The sequence below is a fragment of the Cladosporium halotolerans genome, assembly GCF_011745625.1.
Source record: "Cladosporium halotolerans strain TM138-S3 chromosome Unknown Sca5, whole genome shotgun sequence".
Taxonomy (NCBI): Eukaryota; Fungi; Ascomycota; class Dothideomycetes; order Cladosporiales; family Cladosporiaceae; genus Cladosporium; species Cladosporium halotolerans.
In genome coordinates this window covers 143,615-162,172 of record NW_027191456.1, presented here as the reverse complement: position 1 = coordinate 162,172, position 18,558 = coordinate 143,615, and the positions used below count along the sequence as shown (strand labels likewise).

The 18,558-nt window shown below is 55.1% G+C and overlaps 6 protein-coding genes across 6 annotated transcripts; 2 read left to right on the top strand and 4 right to left on the bottom strand.

Moving 5' to 3' along the window:
• Nucleotides 1-228: 228 nt before the first annotated feature.
• Nucleotides 229-2,181, top strand: WHR41_01952 (uncharacterized protein). The gene is made up of 5 exons (XM_069370558.1): nt 229-457; nt 513-1,224; nt 1,280-1,676; nt 1,731-1,768; nt 1,822-2,181. Exons 1-5 carry the CDS (start codon nt 244-246, stop codon nt 2,015-2,017), a joined length of 1,557 nt encoding a protein of 518 aa, XP_069232212.1. The 5' UTR covers nt 229-243; the 3' UTR covers nt 2,018-2,181.
• Nucleotides 2,107-5,084, bottom strand: WHR41_01951 (uncharacterized protein). Its single transcript, XM_069370557.1, has 3 exons — nt 4,831-5,084; nt 2,573-4,769; nt 2,107-2,518 (listed from the first exon to the last, which is right to left on the bottom strand). Exons 1-3 carry the CDS (start codon nt 4,965-4,967, stop codon nt 2,207-2,209), a joined length of 2,646 nt encoding a protein of 881 aa, XP_069232213.1. The 5' UTR covers nt 4,968-5,084; the 3' UTR covers nt 2,107-2,206.
• Nucleotides 5,085-5,348: 264 nt separating this feature from the next.
• On the bottom strand, nt 5,349-7,394 carry WHR41_01950 (uncharacterized protein; the record flags this gene model as incomplete). The annotated part of the gene is made up of 1 exon (XM_069370556.1): nt 5,349-7,394. One exon carries the CDS (start codon nt 7,392-7,394, stop codon nt 5,463-5,465), a length of 1,932 nt encoding a protein of 643 aa, XP_069232214.1. The 3' UTR covers nt 5,349-5,462.
• Nucleotides 7,395-7,967: 573 nt separating this feature from the next.
• On the top strand, nt 7,968-11,468 carry WHR41_01949 (uncharacterized protein; the record flags this gene model as incomplete). The annotated part of the gene is made up of 1 exon (XM_069370555.1): nt 7,968-11,468. The coding sequence occupies one exon, from the start codon at nt 7,968-7,970 to the stop codon at nt 11,466-11,468; it is 3,501 nt and encodes a 1,166-aa protein (XP_069232464.1).
• A 914-nt stretch (nt 11,469-12,382) lies between these two features.
• Nucleotides 12,383-14,785, bottom strand: WHR41_01948 (uncharacterized protein). Its single transcript, XM_069370554.1, has 7 exons — nt 14,296-14,785; nt 14,104-14,239; nt 13,725-14,048; nt 13,655-13,664; nt 12,741-13,564; nt 12,622-12,684; nt 12,383-12,568 (listed from the first exon to the last, which is right to left on the bottom strand). Exons 1-7 carry the CDS (start codon nt 14,637-14,639, stop codon nt 12,491-12,493), a joined length of 1,779 nt encoding a protein of 592 aa, XP_069232463.1. The 5' UTR covers nt 14,640-14,785; the 3' UTR covers nt 12,383-12,490.
• A 1,289-nt stretch (nt 14,786-16,074) lies between these two features.
• WHR41_01947 (uncharacterized protein) lies at nt 16,075-18,077 on the bottom strand. The gene is made up of 2 exons (XM_069370553.1): nt 16,363-18,077; nt 16,075-16,298 (listed from the first exon to the last, which is right to left on the bottom strand). The coding sequence occupies exons 1-2, from the start codon at nt 17,890-17,892 to the stop codon at nt 16,269-16,271; spliced, it is 1,560 nt and encodes a 519-aa protein (XP_069232458.1). The 5' UTR covers nt 17,893-18,077; the 3' UTR covers nt 16,075-16,268.
• Nucleotides 18,078-18,558: the final 481 nt, after the last annotated feature.

Here is an 18,558-nt window from a genome sequence, read left to right as displayed (position 1 = left end):
ACATTAGCAAAGTTTTACCCGGCGATTTAGCCTGTCCCTTTCCATCCTTAGCAAGTCTTGTCAGATAGTTGTGGATGCTTACCGTAAGCCACAAGCGCCATGATCCCTTGGATAGTGACCGAGCATCAAAGTCACAATGCCGTGCTTTTGCCGCACCAAGCTATGCGTATAAAAGCCGCATGTCAGCCGGCTTCTTAGTAGTCAAATGTAGTCAACGTTCCTTTTTCGACAGATAGCTTAACGATGGCGCCTGCTGTCCGAACAGACGTCGCCGCTGTGGCTTCGGAGTCAGAAGTGCGGCGACTGATCGATCTTGATACGACACCATGGTACCAACGACCAAACCTCAGACGGCTTTATTTCGCCCTTGTGCCGGCTGTGCTTGGAGTAGAGATGACTTCTGGATACGATGGCTCGATTATGAACGGGTTGCAAGCCGTTAAGCCATGGCTGGATTGTACGGAATTGACTTCCATGACTGCGTTTCATGCTGCTAACGGACGATTTGCTAGACTTCGGTAACCCAAACGGTGCTCTTCTCGGTCTCATCAGTGCAGCCTTCAGCATTGGCGCGGTGATTGCTCTTCCCGTCGTACCGTACGTCAACGACCGCTTCGGCCGAAAGCACAGTATCACCATCGGCTCGGCCATACTTCTCGTTGGCGTGATCATCCAGACAGCTTCGATCAACGTCGCCATGTTTCTTGTGGCGCGAATCCTGCTGGGAATGGGCATTCCGTTCTGCATCTCCGGCGCCTCTCAATTGATTGCCGAGCTGACTTACCCGCGGCACACTGCTGTTCTCAACGGCTTGTTCAACGAGAGCTGGTACGTTGGAGCAATCATCGCTGCTGGTGTTACGCTAGGCACATTCTCGATGCCAAACGATTGGTCATGGAGGATTCCATCCCTCTTGCAGATTGTCCCGTCCATTCTGCAAGTTGTCTTCATCTGGTTCATACCAGAATCGCCAAGGTGGCTCGTCTCCCGGGACCGCAGCGAAGAAGCCTTTGAGATTCTCGTCAAGTATCATGGCGAGGGTGACAGAGACAGTGCGCTCGTGGCCGCCGAGTTCGCGGAGATCCAAGCCACTGTTCGTGGTGAGATGGAAAACTCGAAGAGACGCTGGGTCGAGTTGGTGCAGACACCAGGCAACCGCCGACGCACTCTCATCGCGGCTTGCGTGGGAATGTTCTCTCAGTGGTCAGGCAATGGCCTTGTTTCGTAAGCTGCAGAGATTATCAGGTCATAGGAAAGAAGCAATTCTGACTTCACACAGATACTACCTCGCCAAAGTCCTCGCCACAGTCGGCATCACAGACCGAAGAAAACAGAACCAGATCAATCTCGGACTGACCTGCTGGAACCTCATCACCGGCGTCACAGCCGCATTCCTCACCAAAAAGCTCAACCGTCGAACTCAGTACCTCATCGCCTTCATCGGCATGACAGTCGTCTTCGCTTGTTGGACCGGAGCGAGTGCGGACTACGCTAAGACTCAGAACCAGCAAGCGGCAGGCGCAGTCGTCGGGATGATCTTCGTGTACTACCTGTTTTACACGATCATGCACCCGCTGACCTACGTCTTCATCACGGAGGTCTTCCCGTTCGTTCATCGCGCGAAAGGCGTCGCTTTGACGCAGACTTTCTCCCGCGGCGGGAGCGCGTTCAACCAGGTAGGCCATCAGTCTGTAGACTCTTTCCCACGCCATCAGCTGACGCTTTGAAAGTTTGTCAATCCGATCGGTATCCAGGATATCGGATGGAAGTAAGTGGCCAATCTATCTCGCTTTGCATTGTAGCGATATTAATCGGCGACAGATTCTACATCGTCTACGTCGTCTGGCTGGCCGTCGAGACGACCATCATCTGGTTCTTGTATCCGGAGACTAAAGGTCCCACGCTCGAAGAACTCGGACGCCTGTTCGAAGATGAGAACCCAATGGCCAAAGGCAGGCTGGACCTGGAGAAAGCAGATGATGATTGCTCGGTGCACATCGAGCAGGCAACGAAATGATTGGGTGCATCAGTATAAAACATCATGGTCTCCGCGTTGCGATTCACGACCTTTGAGAGCGCAGCCGCTGGTGGTACCACCCCATGAAGTGCTAGGACGCTGAACAATTTGGTTGTCAATATTGCTGTATACAGAAAGGTACCTGCCTTCACATCGTTCTCACACGTCTCGCCTCGCCTCGCATTATCCCTAACCTTTCGGCCTGACATCAACACCCTCGTATTCCCTAGCCTCGATGTACTGCAGCGTTCTCTCGAAATGCTTCCTCGGGCTCTCGAGACCACTGACGTTTTCCGTGGTGTTGAGATTGCTCTGGATCAGCTCAATCAGGCCGTTGATGTACTTGGTGGTCACGGCGTCGTTCTCTTGGTCGAAGTAGTAGACGTAGCGGTTGAGGATCTCGACGAAGAGCTCGACGCTCACGGCTGTGTCCATGCAGGCGTCGGCAACGCGGAGGGCGCGCTGGAGGCATTCGAGCACGCGCTTGCCGTCGCGGTAGAGCTGATGACATATTAGCATTACAGTCGTGGGTGATCGGGAATCCATCTTTCTTACCTCCTTCTGGTCCTCTTGCCGCTCGCCCTTCTCGACCGCCCACCACAAGTGGCTTGCCAGGTACACTGCGCGGCACTGATCGGGTTTCTTCAACAGCTTGCTGCCGTGCAATGCCGCCTTCGTGATAAGTGTATCGTAGTTCTCGCGGCTGAACTTCTCGCTGCAGCATGAGAGCGCACCACCGATAATACAGATGGCCTGGAATTGGCTCCGGGAGTCGCTGATAGCTTCTTCATAGGTGGTGAAAGACGAAGCGAAGAACTCGTACGCGATGTCTTCGTTGTCGCATTGAGCTGCAACCTGGCCTGCTGCAACGAATAGTCGGAGAACGAGGTCGGGTACGCCAGATGTCGAAACGCGCGTGTAGAGGGAATTAAGGGACGTGTGAATGAATTTGTACAAGGCGGAGGATTGCGTGGCGTAGTCGTCGTTAGAAAGGTGTTCGCGTCGCTTGAAGTTGCGTGCAAGCTTGAGTGATTGCGTGACAAGTGCTGGGGTGGTGTATTTTGTGCGCTCGTTGCCCTCGGCGAAAGCTGTTCGGGTCTTCTGGAGGAGTTGGAATTGCGTTGTGTTGTCGGACGCCCTGATTAGGTGAACAATTCTCGCAAGCCAGCCTTGCTCTTCGACGGTCTCTTCTGTTTCTACCGCTCCTCTGCGCATAGGTCCACCGGGGTATCCAGACGGCGGCTGCATTCCTTCCTTGATGAGAACAGACAAAATGGAAAGCACGCCGTCCAGGTTCTCCGGCGTTGCAATCTTGGTTTCATTGCGCAACAAACTCCTCGCAAGCTCGCCTGCGACCGCACGACGTGTGGGATACGACTGTTGGTGGAACAAGGGAACAAAGTTCGGCAGAGCCAAGGCGGTGAAGAGCGAAAAGTAAGCTCGCACAGGAGCCATGAGCAGGCTGAGGAGGTTTGACTGCGATGCCTGAGAGTGCAGATCCGCAGAGTTGGTAAAGCGAGCGACCTCCTTGGTGGCGTACTGTAACACCTGGTCGACATAGTCGAGTCGCTCAGGGTAGATGTTCAAGGCCAGGTTCGCCAGAGAAACAAGCAGCGCCGTGATATCCTGTATAGGTAGCCGTTGCATGCTGACCAAGTGAATGACCTGCTCGTGGAAGATCTCGAAAAGTTTGATGTTATCGGGGATTCCTCTTGACTTCTTCGTCTCGCCGTTGGTCGATGGCGCCGTCTCGTCCTTAGTAGTAGGTTCCGCAGGCGCCCCGGACGACCCTGCCGCATCTGCTTCTCCACCGTTCTCACCGTTCGTAGGTTCCGAAGGTTCTGAAGGTTCTTGCACCTTTGCATCCGCTGCCTCAGCCTCCGATTTGGAGACCTTAAGCTTTTCGAGAAGGGCGGTCACAGCCTCTTGCTCGTTTGCCTGTTTGTTGCCTGGGGCCTCGGTTTCTGCCTCACGCGCAGCGTATGCTGAAAGTCGGTCCATCAGGCCAATGACAATTCCCTTGACATTGACGTGCGGGTTCAACCGGGCGGTGGCGGATAGGAACTGGTCAAGCGTGTGTAGGTGGAACTCGTCCGGGAATACCTGCGTGACCACCTCGAGGAGATATTCTTGTGCTAGCACATCCCGACACTGTACAACCTGCTCCAGGAGTGGGTGCAATATGACGTTCCTGTAGCTCTCCAAGTCCACCAATTGGCTCAGCCTGACGAGGTTGCTGCCTACCAGCAGCTGCAGCTCTTGTCTCTCCCTTGTCCTCTGCTCTCGTTCCCGAGAGTGACCCTGGTGCTGTAACCGCACCCACAGCTTGTTCATCTCGACAAAGTTCGTCAGGACGAACGAAATGCTGTCTTGCATGTTGCCCTCGGGCCCGTCTCCAGCGCCGGTTGGGAGGTAGTCTCTCGCTTGGCCGCTGAGGTAGTACCTCAGAAACAGTCCGCGTACAGGATGCTGCACACCTCTGCTCATCTCCATCATGTCCTTCATGATCTCTTTCACCGGCGCGCCCTCGATGCCCATGTAGACCGTCCCGACCGTGATCATGAGATAAAGCCGAGGAACGATGTTGCCGGCATACTGGACCAGCTCGTAGAGATCGGCGAGGTGGTTGTCGGGATGCGAATCGCGCAGATAGACCGAGAGGTGTCGTAGCGCATCGAAGACGGACATGTACAGCTCATAGTACTGCTTCGGCCCCAGGTTGCTCGTTCGCAGTTCGGACACTAGGGTTGAGCTTCGCTACGGGTCAGCTGGCATTGTCGCGTGTCATGTCGAGCACGGCTTGTCCCTCCTACCTGCACTTGAGCGCATCCATCAACTTCCCAGGAGTCTCCAGGCAGCGGCGCATCATCACCGTCTGCTGTCTCACAACGGCCAAGGCATCCTCCAGCAGCCGCGCCTGGTCCTCGACCGGCGGAGGAGTGGTCGTCATGGCGGAATGGCGTGGTTGTTATGATCTTTATCCGAGTCCAGCGATGTTTCTGTTACCGTTGCGCGCCAGTCCGAGCAGGCTGCATTGGTATAGTTCGTAAGCGGGAGGTTCGTGTCGTCGGTTGCTACCAGCAAGCTCCAATGCACGGCCGTCCATCCCGCAACCCGCAACGTGACGATCTGCCTGAGGCACGACTGCGCCACGAAGCTGGGGCTACTGTTGCTATAAATGCAGGCGGGTATTTTACCTTTACTTCATGCTTCTAGAGTCCTTTTTACCATCAGAACCTACATCCGCTTGGTCTGTTTTGGCAAACGCATTGTTTCCCTCCGTCTAGAGTATTGCGACATTCAATCTTGAGTCTACAAATGGACGTCAGAATCGAAGAACATGCAAATTGGTATCTCGCTATGTAAAATAAGGCTAGACCACGATATGTGCCACTTAGATGTATGAATTAATTATGCCTTCACCGTACTCCTCCCAGATCAGACGCTATGCATATGATCGCCTTGGTCTACTCGGGCCCATGCCAAGAATACTTTCACTGCCCAAGAAGTCTCCCACGAGACCTCCATCCATAGCGGGCGGCGGGCGGCTGGCTCTCGAAGTCCTCTTCCTCCTTCCGCTCGCCCTCTCTCCGCGCATACCCATAGCTGCGTCACCAAAGTTGACCATGGTGCCTTCTCCGGGCCCCCTGCCGACACGTCTGAAGTCGTCGTTCATGAAGTGCTCAGCTGAGTTGCCCAAGTTGACCACATTCTGTTCCTCGGGGTGAACGTTTCGGCGACTCCTGCGAGATTGATCTGCCGCTGGATCGCCGATGATGCTGTGTATCTGCATCCTCCTTGCGAGATCAGCATCATCGCGCTCTTGTCGTCGTCGCTGCTCCATCTCTTCGGTGTAAGAGCGTATTTGCAACCCTTGGCCACGTCTGCCAGCAGACACGGCACCCACGGGTTCTCCAGGCGGACCACCAGGTGCATCCGCCGGTCTGGGCGCGCCTCCATCGAAGACCCTCCGATAGATCACACGCATTGGCTCGGCAATGCGCATCCCATTCAACCGATCAGTGTCCGGCACATCTCGGTAGTTGAACCAAGGGCAATCGCACGTCTTCCACTTATCACCGCACACCATGCAGAACTCAGCCGTGCAGCGGCACTTCATATGATTGCAGCCCTCGCGGAGCTCGACCATAGCGTTGCACTGATAGCAGCGCTTCCAGCCTTCCTTCTCAGCCTGTTGGACCAGGCGAGCAATCTCAGGATCCTTGGGGCAATCGGCGGATTTGTGGAATTTGCCGCCACACATAGTGCAGGCTTTGGTCTTGCATTTCGGGCAGGTGGCGCACTTGCGGCCTTTCTCTGTGTGGAAGTTCGAGGGTCGGATCCAGATGCCGCATTTAGCGTTGGGGCAGTATATGCGGTTACGTGAGTGGTACTCGTCGTATTTCTTGTTGAAGTTGACTTTGAACTTCAAGTCGAACAGGTCTTCGACGTGTGACAGTGGGATGTGATCCGAAGTGCAACAGCGGGGAGGCATGTGGGCGGGGTCGTTGACGGCCATGCGGAAAAGGCGCTTCAGGCATGAATGGCACATTCGGTGGCCACATGAGAGTTTAGCGGTCTTCGACGACGGGAGTTCATCGGAGCACGTGAGGCATTCTACTCGTTTAGTTGAGAGGTCGGAAGAGGGCTTTTTGCGAAAGAAGGAATCCAGAAACGATTCGCGCCTCTTCCTCTGAGGCCTGACGGGAGAGATCAGTTCGGGAGATGGAGCCTTGACTTCCTCCTCCGCAACTGCTGGAAGGGTGTGGCTTCTGGGTGGCGTCTTCTCGCGTATGATTGTGCGAGGCCGCGGCGCATGGGCCCGTGTGGCCACTTGAGAGATACTGTCGTCCGGTGTGACCTCTTTGTCACTTAGTCCTGGGAGGCTGTCGGCCAAAGAAGGCGCCGCTGACCGCCTCGATCGGCCGCTTCGAACAGAGCCGCGTTCATCGTCAAGGTTCCTGGCTGCGATGTGCGTTGGGACCAAAGGGTCTTCCTGAGGAAATTGGGTGCCATAGACGTATTCGGTTCTGCGGTCTTCGCTCTTTCCTGAGCGGTGAGATCTTCGGGATGAGGCTGCCGAGGCGTTGCTTGGTCTCCGTTTGCTGCTGGGGTACTCAGTCACCGTCACGGTCCGGGTGGTGGAATCGTCCATTTTCCTGGGCTTCGAATGTTTAGAACTGGAGGAATGCACCCTCTTCCTCTCGGTAACGGGTCGTCCGGAGTATGCGTCTCTGCGGTGGCGGAGCTCCTCGAGGTCGGCCCTCTTCGCCTTGAGATCCTCGGTGCTCTTCTTAACAGAGCTTGCAGACCGCTGGGAGCGTGCTGTCCTGTGGCCGTGGCTGCTGCGGCCACCGAAAAAGCTGACCTGTGCCATGGCGGGCAGACAGGCGCTGTCTTAAAGGGCGACCGCGGCGTGGAGATCGGGACACGCAGGCTGGCGTAGGCGTGAGACATCTGTGAGATGATGGCAGGGTACCGCGCGGACCAGCCCCTAGGCGTGTTAGGGCCCTAACCAGGCGAGCCAGCGCACCCTGCGCTACGCGCCGCCGCCCGCGATTGGTGCCTGGGGCTAGCCGTTGCTTAGCTGCCCTGGGGAGGGTCCGGCTGTGTTGTGTGGGGAGGGCTGGCAGAAGAATTTTGGTGCAGCCCGCCGAGCCGAGACGTGCGAGAGTCACGGCAGATGACGCATTGGCTGGAGGACGAGTTCGATCCACGCAAACTGAGCATTGCGGTCTTACCTATACAGCAACAGGCTGAACAGCAATAGCCAGACTACCGAAAGACTGGCCCTTTCAGGAGCTACGTATACACGCTCCAGAGACACAACCAAGTGCTGCTGACCACTCGATCGCCCCCATCGGGCAACCGACATCGGCACTAGCACTGCAGAATTGGCATCTAGTCACAAGACATCGATCGCCTATCATCATCTGCACCCATACCCAACATGGCTCTCTCAGCGGGCGACGTTCGTCCGGATCCGACCTCCGATCTGAACTGGTCTGGTTACTACGGCGCCATCCACGAGATCTTTTCTAAAAACGCAAAGGCGCACCCAGAGAGAGAATGCGTCGTCGAGACAGCGTGCTCGACCGCCCCAGAGCGTGTCTTCTCCTACCAGCAGATCAACGAGGCGAGTAACGTTCTCGCCCACCACCTCGTCTCCAATGGCGTCCAACGGGGAGAGGTCGTCATGCTGTACTCGCATCGTGGCGTTGACCTTGTCGTGGCGGTAATGGGTACCCTGAAGGCCGGTGCCACTTTCTCCGTCATCGACCCAGCATACCCCTCGGACAGGCAGATCATCTACCTCGACGTAGCGAAGCCTAGGGCGTTGGTTGTAATCGACAAAGCAACTCAAGAGGCCGGACCTCTGAGTCAGTCAGTCCGTGACTACATTGGCTCGTCTCTGGAGATCCGTACTGAGGTTCCTGCCCTCAAGCTGCAGAACGATGGTTCTGTCGTCGGTGGCAATGTCAACGGCAAGGACATCTTCGACGCACAGCTTTCCAAGAAGGCAGACCTTCCTGGTGTAACTGTGGGACCCGACAGCATCCCGACGCTATCCTTCACTTCTGGATCTGAGGGTAGACCAAAGGGTGTCCGCGGCCGTCACTTTTCTCTGGCTTACTACTTCCCCTTCATGGCCAAGCGTTTCAACATGAACGAGACCGAGCGATTCAGCATGCTTTCTGGTATTGCCCACGATCCAATTCAAAGAGACATATTCACTCCGCTGTTCTTGGGCGCAACGCTGGTCGTGCCTCCCGCCGAGGACATTACTTTCGATCGTTTGGCCAGCTGGGTCTCTACCAACAAGATCTCTGTGACCCATCTCACACCCGCTATGGGTCAGATCTTGCTCGGCTCGACCGAGCCAAAGATCCCTAGCCTGAAGAACGCGTTCTTCGTAGGTGACATCCTCCTCAAGCGTGACTGCCGCAGACTGCAACAGCTCGCACCCAACTGCAGGATCAAGAACATGTACGGCACCACTGAGACTCAGCGTGCCGTTTCATACTACGAGATTCCTAGTCTCAACGAGGATGCAACTTATCTCGGGCAGATGAGCGACGTTATTCCCGCTGGTATGGGTATGCAGGATGTTCAGCTTCTTGTGGTTGATCGCGAAAAGAAAGAGCGCCAGTGTGAGATTGGCGAAATTGGAGAGATTTACGTCAGAGCTGGTGGTCTCGCGGAGGGCTACCTTGGCGACGAGGACAAGAACAGGGAGAAGTTCGTCCGCAACTGGTTCACTAACGAGCAGCGCTGGGTTGACGAAGACAAGAAGCGAGCTGCTAGCCAGGCGGAACCCTGGAGAGAATTCTTCCACGGCCCCCGTGATCGCATGTACAGATCCGGTGACCTTGGTCGCTACATGCCTGACGGCAATGTGGAGTGCTGCGGCCGCGCGGACGATCAAGTTAAGATTAGAGGCTTCCGTATCGAGCTGGGTGAGATTGACACTCACTTGAGCAAGCACCCTCTGATCCGTGAGAACGTCACTCTCGTCAAGCGCGACCACAACGAGGAACATATTCTCGTTTCCTACTACGTTCCTGATCTCAACATGTGGCGCGACTGGCACGAGCAGAGTGCCAACGGAGCTTCGACACCTAGCACTGAAGGCAACCCTTCGATCAAGCAACGCTTCCAGATCTTTGGCAAACTCACCGATGACATTCGTGAGACCCTCAAGGCGAAGCTGCCTGTCTATGCCGTCCCCACCCTTTTCATCCCTATGTTGAGGCTGCCACTGAATCCGAACGGCAAGGTCGACAAGCGAGTACTACCGTTCCCCGAGGAGGCCGACCTCTTAGGAAGCGTTACCACCGCCACCGATCTTGAATCACGAACTGAAACCGAGAAGGCTTTGGCCGACATCTGGGCGGGTCTCCTCCGCAAGCCTGCGAATGCTCTGCCTCGCGACACTAGCTTTTTCGACATGGGTGGCAACAGCATCATGACCGTGCAGATTGTCCCGAAGATCAACAAGAGATGGGCCGGTGCCAACATTCCCATGCACATCATGACAAGGGATCCTACTCTCCAGAGCGTTGCTAAGTACATCGACCGCTCGCTTGACCCTGTCGGTCTGAGACTTGATGCAGCTGCTGGTGAAGAAGACCAGCCTGAGCACTACGCCAACGATGCACTTGTACAGATCGAACAGCTCAGCGACTCCTACCCTACCGCCAAGCTTGGAAACTTCCAGAATGGCCTCAACATCCTCCTTACAGGCGCCACAGGTTTCCTGGGTGCCTACCTCCTCTACGAGGCTATGATGCGCAAGTCGCCCAACCACGTCTACGCACACGTCCGCGCCAAGTCGCAACAAGACGGTTTGGCTCGCATCAAGCAGACATGCACTGCTTACGGCCTCTGGCAAGACTGGTGGGTCAGTGAAGGCATTCTTGAGGTCGTGGTAGGCGACCTGGAGAAGCCCAACCTGGGCATGAGCGACGCCGATTACAAGACCATCGTCGACGGCGTCGACCTCATCATCCACAACGGCGCTCGCGTCCACTGGCTCATGCCGTACGAGAACCTGAAGGCCGCCAACGTCCAGAGCACCGTCGAGGCCATCAAGCTCTGCTCCCAAGGCCGCCCCAAGCGCCTCTCCTTCATCAGCTCCACCAGCGCCCTCGACTCCGACGCTTTCATCGAGCAATCCGAGTCCGGCACGCCCATCTCCGAGTCCGACGACCTCGAGTCCTCCCGCCAGGGCCTCGGCACCGGCTACGGGCAGAGCAAGTGGGTGTCCGAGCACGTCATCCGCGAAGCCTGCAAGCGCGGCCTCGACGCCGTCATCCTGCGCTCCGGCTACGTGATGGGCGACGCCAAGTCCGGCGTCAGCAACCTCGACGACTTCCTCGTGCGCATGCTCAAGGGCTGCGTGCAGGTCGGCTCGCGCCCGGACGTCGCCAACACTATCAACATGGTCCCCGTCCCGCACGTCGCCAAGCTCGTGCTCTCCATGTCGCTGCGCGGCAAGGGCGGCAGCACTGCCCACGTCGAGGCCCACCCCAGGCTCACTATGAACGAGTACCTCGCCACGCTCGAGCAGTACGGCTACAGCGTGCCGCAGGTCAGCTACGATGCGTGGCGCAAGAGCGTCGAGGCGTACGTTGAAGCCGGCGACGACAAGGAGGAGCTGGCTCTGCTCGGCCTGTACCATATGGTAACCTCGAACCTGCCCGAGGCTTCCAAGGCGCCGATGCTCGAGGACCAGAACGCTCAGGCCGCGCTCGAAGCCGACAAGGAGCTTTCGGTCGGCAGTGGTCCTCCTGGCGTTACCGCTGAGGCGGTTGGCTCGTACTTGGCGTTCCTTGTTGCTAGGGGTTTCATGCAGAAGCCGCCGCAGGGCGAGCTGCCGAAGATCGAGCTTAGCAAGGAGCAAGTCGAGGCGCTGAACAAGGTTGGAGGCCGCGGTGGTGCTTCTTCATAAGAGGCGACGAATAAAAGATGAATTATAGATTAGGGCAATGAAAATGAATACTATGCAACAATGTCAAAAGTCATTTCATTTGTTATTTCGTAGGTACACTGAACTTACAGGGTGTTTCGCCGAGCTCAGACCAACGATTGTAGGATTAACATCCTCTTCCACCCGGTTGGGGAAATGATTTTGAACACGACGCGAGTGCTTCCTCGTGTCAGTACCGTCATCCATGATCCGCTGGTCAATCACTACTGTCGGAGACATGCCGCGGCGATGGACACACCTCAAGGGGAACCAGTCATCTGTGCGCTAATACCATCAATGGCGTGCCTGTTGAAAACCCTACTTCCGGAGAGACGTTGGTATTCCTATCAACACAAGCGATGGGTTCGCCGTACGGCCGATTGGTCCACGGACTGTATAACCCACGGCGCGAGCGTGCCCTGAAAGCCGTCGAGGCGGCGGACGCGGAGTTCATCGATCCACAAGAAAGCAAAGGCCGTGAACAAGAAGAACAAGCTGCTTCCGACGACGGGAACGCGAGGCCTCCCGGTTCGGGTCCGACAACCAGGAGCCAAACGGCTGGCGTCAAGGCAGCTCCTATCAACACAAGCGACCAGTCAGACGAAGAGTCAGACGGCGTTTACGAACCCCAGGCACGTAAAGTTTCAACCTTGACTACCCAATGAAGTCACAAAAAGACAACGCAGACCAAGGTCAGCGCCGGTGGCAAAAAGGCCGGAGGTCCACAAGCTGCCATCACCACACTTCGCCCCAAGGGCAAAATCGGAGCCAGCAGAGACCCCTCTCCGCCTCGTGCCCGTGGCAAGAGAAAGCCCGTCAGTGGCATCGTGAGTGACATCCCCTTACATCGCGACTCTGCACGACAAGCTCTAACATGCTGTGGTATCCAAAAAGACTGAACCGGAGTGGGATCTATTTGCCGTGGGCTACCTGCAACATAAACTCATGGAGGACACTTTCCACAACTCTTCACAGATCAGATCGTTGCTATCTAGTGAGCCCGGCTAATCACCCCCCTCACTCCCATAGATCTTGAACGCATTGATGTACTCAAAGAAACTTGCTTTGTAGTAGCGAGGCAACTAGAACATCGTAAGTGGGTTGCATGTCATAGAACATGGATAGGTGAACGTACAGCCGGGTCGGAGAAGTTGACATATTGCATACCGAATCTGGAGGCATATCCCTGTTGCCATTCCTGCGCATCAAAGTGGTCAGCCGGGTCTACAATCCATGATCTTGGGGGAGCCTCACAAAGTTGTCCACGAACGACCAAGCAAGACATCCCACCACATCAGTGCCCTCGGCAATCGCCATGAGGATCGCCTCCATGTAGTCGTGGTAGTAGCTCGTCCTCACGGCGTCGTAGAGAATATCCTGCAGCAGCGTCTTCGATCCCTCGAATGGTTCTGCGAACCCGAATTCGGTCACGGCTACGCCCTTGACAGGGCCTGGAGAGGGCGTCACCCAGGTGTCTTGCATGTACTTGAGGAACGCAGGCACCCAGTCTGTAGCCTTGTGCAGCCATGGCGAGCCGGGATCAGCGGCAGGTCCGATGACCCAGCCGCCGTCTTCGGCGGAGTATGTGTATGTGGTGTTGGCACAGGATGGGTAGAGAGGGTGGGTCACGTTGCCAATGCAGGAGTCAAGGCCCGAGTCCGGCGCCATGTAGAATTGAGCTGTGTATGCATCGTGGGCATAGAAGTCACTCGAGCCGAGAATCTGCTGCTTCTCTTCGTCGGTGAAGTCACGGAGGAAGCCCGAGACGTACTCTTTGACGCTTTCGGGATAGTCGCCTGTCAAGTACACTGGATCGGAGAACCATCCTTCGTTGAAATCCCACGCGCGCTGAACAGCTTGAGCGTCGGCTGATGAGTTCGTGAGCGGGATTTTGTAGCCGCCGTTGTTCTTGTAGGTGATGGATGAGTGGTCTCCGAGAATGGACTTGCCGACGTGATAGGCTTGGGAGTGTGCGAGGAGGACGGATTGGCCGCAGTGGAAGGGCTGCTGTTTGTTGGGGATTGTGAAGTTCTTGAAGTATTGGGCTGGCAGTGGGTATTGGTTACAAAAGACAATAGCTGCTGGATATTAGCATCTCTCTGGCAAATGCATGTGGCTTTGAATAGGTTGAGTAAAGGATAAACGTCATGGATTGGAAAGAGACGTACGTTCGTTCACCTGCGATGCATGTCAGTCGGTGGATCTACGTTCGAGAACCAGATCATTCGCAGGACTTACTGTATACCATTTGCTGACCCTATCACCGAATGCTTCGAACGCGATGCGAGCGTACTCTACAAAGTCCGGCACGATGTCTTCACTCAACCAGCCACCGTACGTGTCCTGAAGCACTAGCGGCGTGTCCCAGTGATAAAGCGTGACTGAAGGCTCAACACCGTACTCGATGCAGGTATTGATGAGATCGTTGTAGTGGTCAATGGCTTGCTGATTCACAGGTCCTCTTCCGAAGGGTAGAATGCGAGACCAGGATAGTGAAAAGCTGTAAATCTTGACGCCTTGAGCAGCGAGGCGAGAGATATCCTCTTTGTACATGTAGTAGTTCTAGAGTATGTAAGGAGTCTGTCTAGAGATATCTTCGGTGGGTAATGTAGCTTACGTTGTCTGCCACGTCGGCCGTCGAGTTGTCGACGATGTGGTTTGTCACCCGAGTGAGAGCGTCCCAGACACTTGGTCCACGACCTTCGTCTTTCGCTGCACCTTCGATTTGAAACGCGGCTCCAGCAACACCCCACCTGTACATTGTCGCGGTCAGGCCGGTACCATCCACGCCCACAACTGCACTACTTACCAGAAGTCCGAGGGAAATGACCACGATTCGTTCTTCGGTGTCAATGGCACCTGCTGCCCTGTGGGAAATGGACTATAGTAGAGCGGAGGCGGTGGAATGAGCGAACTAGATGGGACTGGAGTTGGCGAATATGTGGTCGTCGTGTTAGCCACGGCTACCGGCCCAATGAGCAGATCCCACACATCTTCCAAGTTGAGATTCAGCTGCAGGATAGGACTTGTCGGACTCGGAGTAGTTGACCCGTTGTATGCAGCAGAGGCTGTGATGGACTGGTTTGTTGGGGTCCCAGAAGTTGTTTGAGATGCTACCGCGCCCATCAGGGCGAACAAAACCTGTGAATACATGGAGAAGGCTAATGCTGTACAGATTGACAGGTGAGGCCACCATGAGAAAGGAAAGCAGGCACGGCAGGCATGAGGAAGAATATGAAGGAATCAATCTTACCCACTCAGGTGCCTCGTGATCGGGACAGGCAAGTCAGCTCCGCATCGACCTAAGAGATGACGGTGGGGTGCCGGGGAGAGTGCACCACTAAGAATGTAACTTTCTGCAGGAACAGCATAATTCCTCCGACGCCAAAGCTTACCAGCAAGGGTTGTTGATGCCAGTGTTCGGACATTTTCTCGGATAATAGAGTTCAAGAGAGGAGAAAGCGAGGTGGGGTATCCATCGCGCATGCGAAAGTTTGTGGGCGTTAGAAGACTGTAACGCGTTCTGGTATAGCGAAGATTCTCAATTCGCAGTGCCAAAAATTGGGTCTCGATAGCTAGATGAAAAGGCAATAAGATATAGGTCCTTTTTCTTTCAGAGAATAGAGTGCCCGAAGGAAGTTTACTTCATGACAGAACCTTGTAGACCTCAAATTTGCGGGTAAGCGATGGAGCGAGACAGCTCTGGCGTGAATAGTGAGCGGCTGAATTCAGTTTGACATAACTGCTCCTACGCAGAGCATACTCTGTAATATCTGAACATGGCATCAGCAAAGCCTGATACTACAACAAAATGATCGGTTAGTGTATGTCGCAACCACCGAGGGAAAAATCAGACAATATGCGACCCGATAAGCTCAGAGCGATACCCCAACCCTAACCCTGATAACCCTCAACATACCTGCTCAGTGTCAACAGCACATTGTCGCGCGCTTGCAGAAACATGTTTCATAGTTCAATTGATTGATTCGACCACTGAATACTCGGCTCTTATTGCGATCGCGTCCTGCAGTGATTGCTACGAGTGGTTCATGTCTTCTGACATTGGCGCCTCGATTGAAGAGCATCGTAGCACAAGATGCACGGAAACAGCTGAGATGATTGTGCCGGAAGTGCAAATCAGTTCAAGGTGCGAATGGAATCAAGCTTCTATTTAATAACTTGTCGCTATTCTCTTGTGATCCTACGTCAGCTTGTGAATAATTCTACTGAGGGCTGCACGTCGTATGCTAAAGCAGACTACATTGTCGCTCTCGCCTGACGGCTATGCATCACGTTACATTTTCACACCGATTGAATGTCCGAATGTTACCATGAAGGTTTGTTATCTCTGCGGGGGTGACACAAAGGTCGGGCATGATAGGTCGTGCATGACAACATTGGCAGCAGCGCGAAGACGTGGGAGACGCAGGGCGTGGACATAGCGAGCCAAAGTCGGGTTGCAGCCTGAGGCCGCCACAACGTCAGCGCTACTGAAGTGAGGTACGCCTTGCGAACATATGGCGTAGCAGTGCAACAAACGATTGGAATACTATGAAATTGCTTGAGAGACTTGATTAAAAAGCATGCATTTACGGGATGAAATCGTTATTACAATTGTAGCATTAGATCTAGATCTAGGTAATCGTTGCTTTTGGCATACAACGTCATAGTCATACAATACGAAATGTGCAAGCGAAGATAATCTCGCTTGACTGAAAGTTAGCCTGGAAACTATCCAGACTTTTTTGATGATGAGGTTGTCAAAAGGTTATAGACCTTGATTTAACCAGCCTGGTAAACACCGAGAGCGACCTGAGAGTTGGTTAGCGATATGTAACTTATGCGAGGCACGGTCGATGGATCGAATGGAACTTACAATGTGAGGGTTGAGCATGCTCAGGTTGAAGGGGGTGAGGTAAGGGTTGGAGTCAGTCAGAGCAACGAACATGGTGTCGTTGACAATGCTGGCGCCGCCCTCGTAGACCTCACCAGCGGGCTGGTAAGTGTAACCCTCGTTGGATCCAGTCTTTGTCAAAGGAGTGTAGGTCATGTTGAGCTGGTTAACCCAGGCAACAAACTGAGGCTCGCCGGCAAGCGTGTCGGTAACGTAGCTGTTGTTGGGGCCAACGGGAAGACCCGGGCTGTCCCACACAAAACGGACCTCCTTACCAGCAAAAGAAAGCGGCTCAGAGCGGTTACGAGAAATAGCAGGGCCACAGCCGTAGCCAGTGACGTTAAGGTTAACGCAAGACTCGTCGGCTGGGATATCGGTGGTAGCCGGGTCGGATGTCCGGTTGCCGGTGCGCTCCCAGTCCGCAGTGTTGTTGGGGTGAATACGGTTGATATTGGCGGCATTAACATTGTGTAGCGCTGGCATATTTTGCCAAGAAAGACGAGTAGTGTTCTCGGGGCATGAGCTAATGTACGGTGCGAGGAAAGTCCAGGCCCAAGATTGGGGGATACCGGCCTCAAACCAGACCGGCATCGGGTGAAGACCGCTCATTTGACGGAAGATCATCTCCTGGCGAGCCTCAGTAGCAATAGACTGAGCGAGGAGCTGGCCGACCTCGCGAGAGTCGAGGTGGTTGATGAAGCCCCACACACCGGACTCACCCCAACGGGTAAGAATCTGGTTGAAGTCGACGAACTCGCGGACGTTGGTGAACGGGTAATTGTAAGTGCACTGCGGCGGCGCAGTCTCTCCGAGCATGTTGGAAAGGAGAGTAGCGTGACCCTGCTCTTGCTGAGCCATGAAAGAGATCAAAGCGCGGTCCTCAGCAGTGAGACCAGCGGCGATGAAGTCCTCCTCAGAGAAGATGGCAAGGCCATTGTTGAAGAGATCGAGCTCAATCCACTCCTGGTAAAGGCCAAGAGTAATAGACTCGTAGTCGAAGTCGCTCTCAACCATGTAACGCGGCGTGGTACCGTTGGTACCAAGACCGCCAGCCGGGACGTAAGGGATGGGCTGGGGCTCGGTGAGCTTGCCATCAGTGTTGTAGTAAGTGGCAGTCGGGTTCGGGCCCAGCATGGGAATAGTAGTGTCCAGAGCTGTGGTGGAAACAGCGCCGGTAGTGGTGGGCTCGCCGCTGTACGGACCATGGGAGGTCGCGCCGGTCGGCATAGAGCTACGCTGGGGGCCAGCAGCAGCCGTGCCGGTGGTCACCGGGGTAGTGAACGTAGCAGACACATCAGACGCGCTGTCGAACTCCGATGCGAGAGGAGTGATGGCGGCAGGAGTCTCATCAACCCAGGTAGCGGCGGCGTTGGTGTAGCCAGGGACAACACCGTCCTGATTGTTGGCCGCGAAGGTGCTGTCCTCAGAGGCGTACTGGGAAGGGCTACCCTGAGGCGCAGCGGCAGCAAGGCCGTACAACACCGCGGAGGTCAGGACTGTCTTGGAGTACATCCTGAATAAAGATGGAGGATTGGGATGGATGAGGAACAAACCCTACCATGAGAGGAAGCACTTGAATATGTACTCCAGTCGCCTCCGCCTGAAGGGTATCGATTACGAATGATCTAATCGCACACGGGACAAAGTCCGAACCCCAGACCCAAATATTGGTGAGTGTCGACACCGTGATCTCATCGGGAATCGAATCTCAAGGTACAGGCGTAGCGGATTCGGAGATGGAGCGGCATGTCAGGCTCCACTATTGCCACTGGGTTCAGTGCTTGACGGCACTGCGCGGAGGCCCCACGATTTACTATCCGTTCGAACCGCAGGAATCGCATGAATCCGCCGCGATCGATATGCTTTCAATCCTTCCGTCAGTCGAACGAGCACTTCGATGCTGTCGAAGCCCACCTCGGCCTCACCGTTGCTTCAAGGCTTTTCAGCAGGGGACAAAGAGTGAACGGCGTGTCACGGTGGGCTCATCACCGTGCTTCTCGCTGCTCGCTCGCCGTAAAGAGTAATCTATCCTTGCAAGCAGATCATGTCCTAGGAGATTTTTCGACGGCAGATGGAAGCGTTGCGGATGGTGATGTGGGTACCGCGTCATTGACTTGAGTTTGCCCAATACGGCAATATCCTAACCGTACCTGCACTAGCAACGGGTGTGAGACCGCA

Bases quoted from the DNA above. Each gene is read 5' to 3' on its own strand.
- WHR41_01952 (XM_069370558.1), top strand. From the start codon at position 244: ATGGCGCCTGCTGTCCGAACAGACGTCGCCGCTGTGGCTTCGGAGTCA. The intron at 458-512 runs GTACGGAATTGA...ACGATTTGCTAG, and splicing joins CGTTAAGCCATGGCTGGATT to ACTTCGGTAACCCAAACGGT. The intron at 1,677-1,730 runs GTAGGCCATCAG...ACGCTTTGAAAG, and splicing joins GCGGGAGCGCGTTCAACCAG to TTTGTCAATCCGATCGGTAT.
- WHR41_01951 (XM_069370557.1), bottom strand. From the start codon at position 4,967: ATGACGACCACTCCTCCGCCGGTCGAGGACCAGGCGCGGCTGCTGGAG. The intron at 4,770-4,830 runs GTAGGAGGGACA...CCCGTAGCGAAG, and splicing joins ATGGATGCGCTCAAGTGCAG to CTCAACCCTAGTGTCCGAAC. The intron at 2,519-2,572 runs GTAAGAAAGATG...ATATGTCATCAG, and splicing joins GGCAAGAGGACCAGAAGGAG to CTCTACCGCGACGGCAAGCG.
- WHR41_01948 (XM_069370554.1), bottom strand. From the start codon at position 14,639: ATGTATTCACAGGTTTTGTTCGCCCTGATGGGCGCGGTAGCATCTCAA. The intron at 14,240-14,295 runs GTAAGTAGTGCA...GACAATGTACAG, and splicing joins TCATTTCCCTCGGACTTCTG to GTGGGGTGTTGCTGGAGCCG. The intron at 12,685-12,740 runs GTGAGGCTCCCC...TTTGATGCGCAG, and splicing joins GGTCGTTCGTGGACAACTTT to GAATGGCAACAGGGATATGC.
- WHR41_01947 (XM_069370553.1), bottom strand. From the start codon at position 17,892: ATGTACTCCAAGACAGTCCTGACCTCCGCGGTGTTGTACGGCCTTGCT. The intron at 16,299-16,362 runs GTAAGTTCCATT...ACCAACTCTCAG, and splicing joins GCATGCTCAACCCTCACATT to GTCGCTCTCGGTGTTTACCA.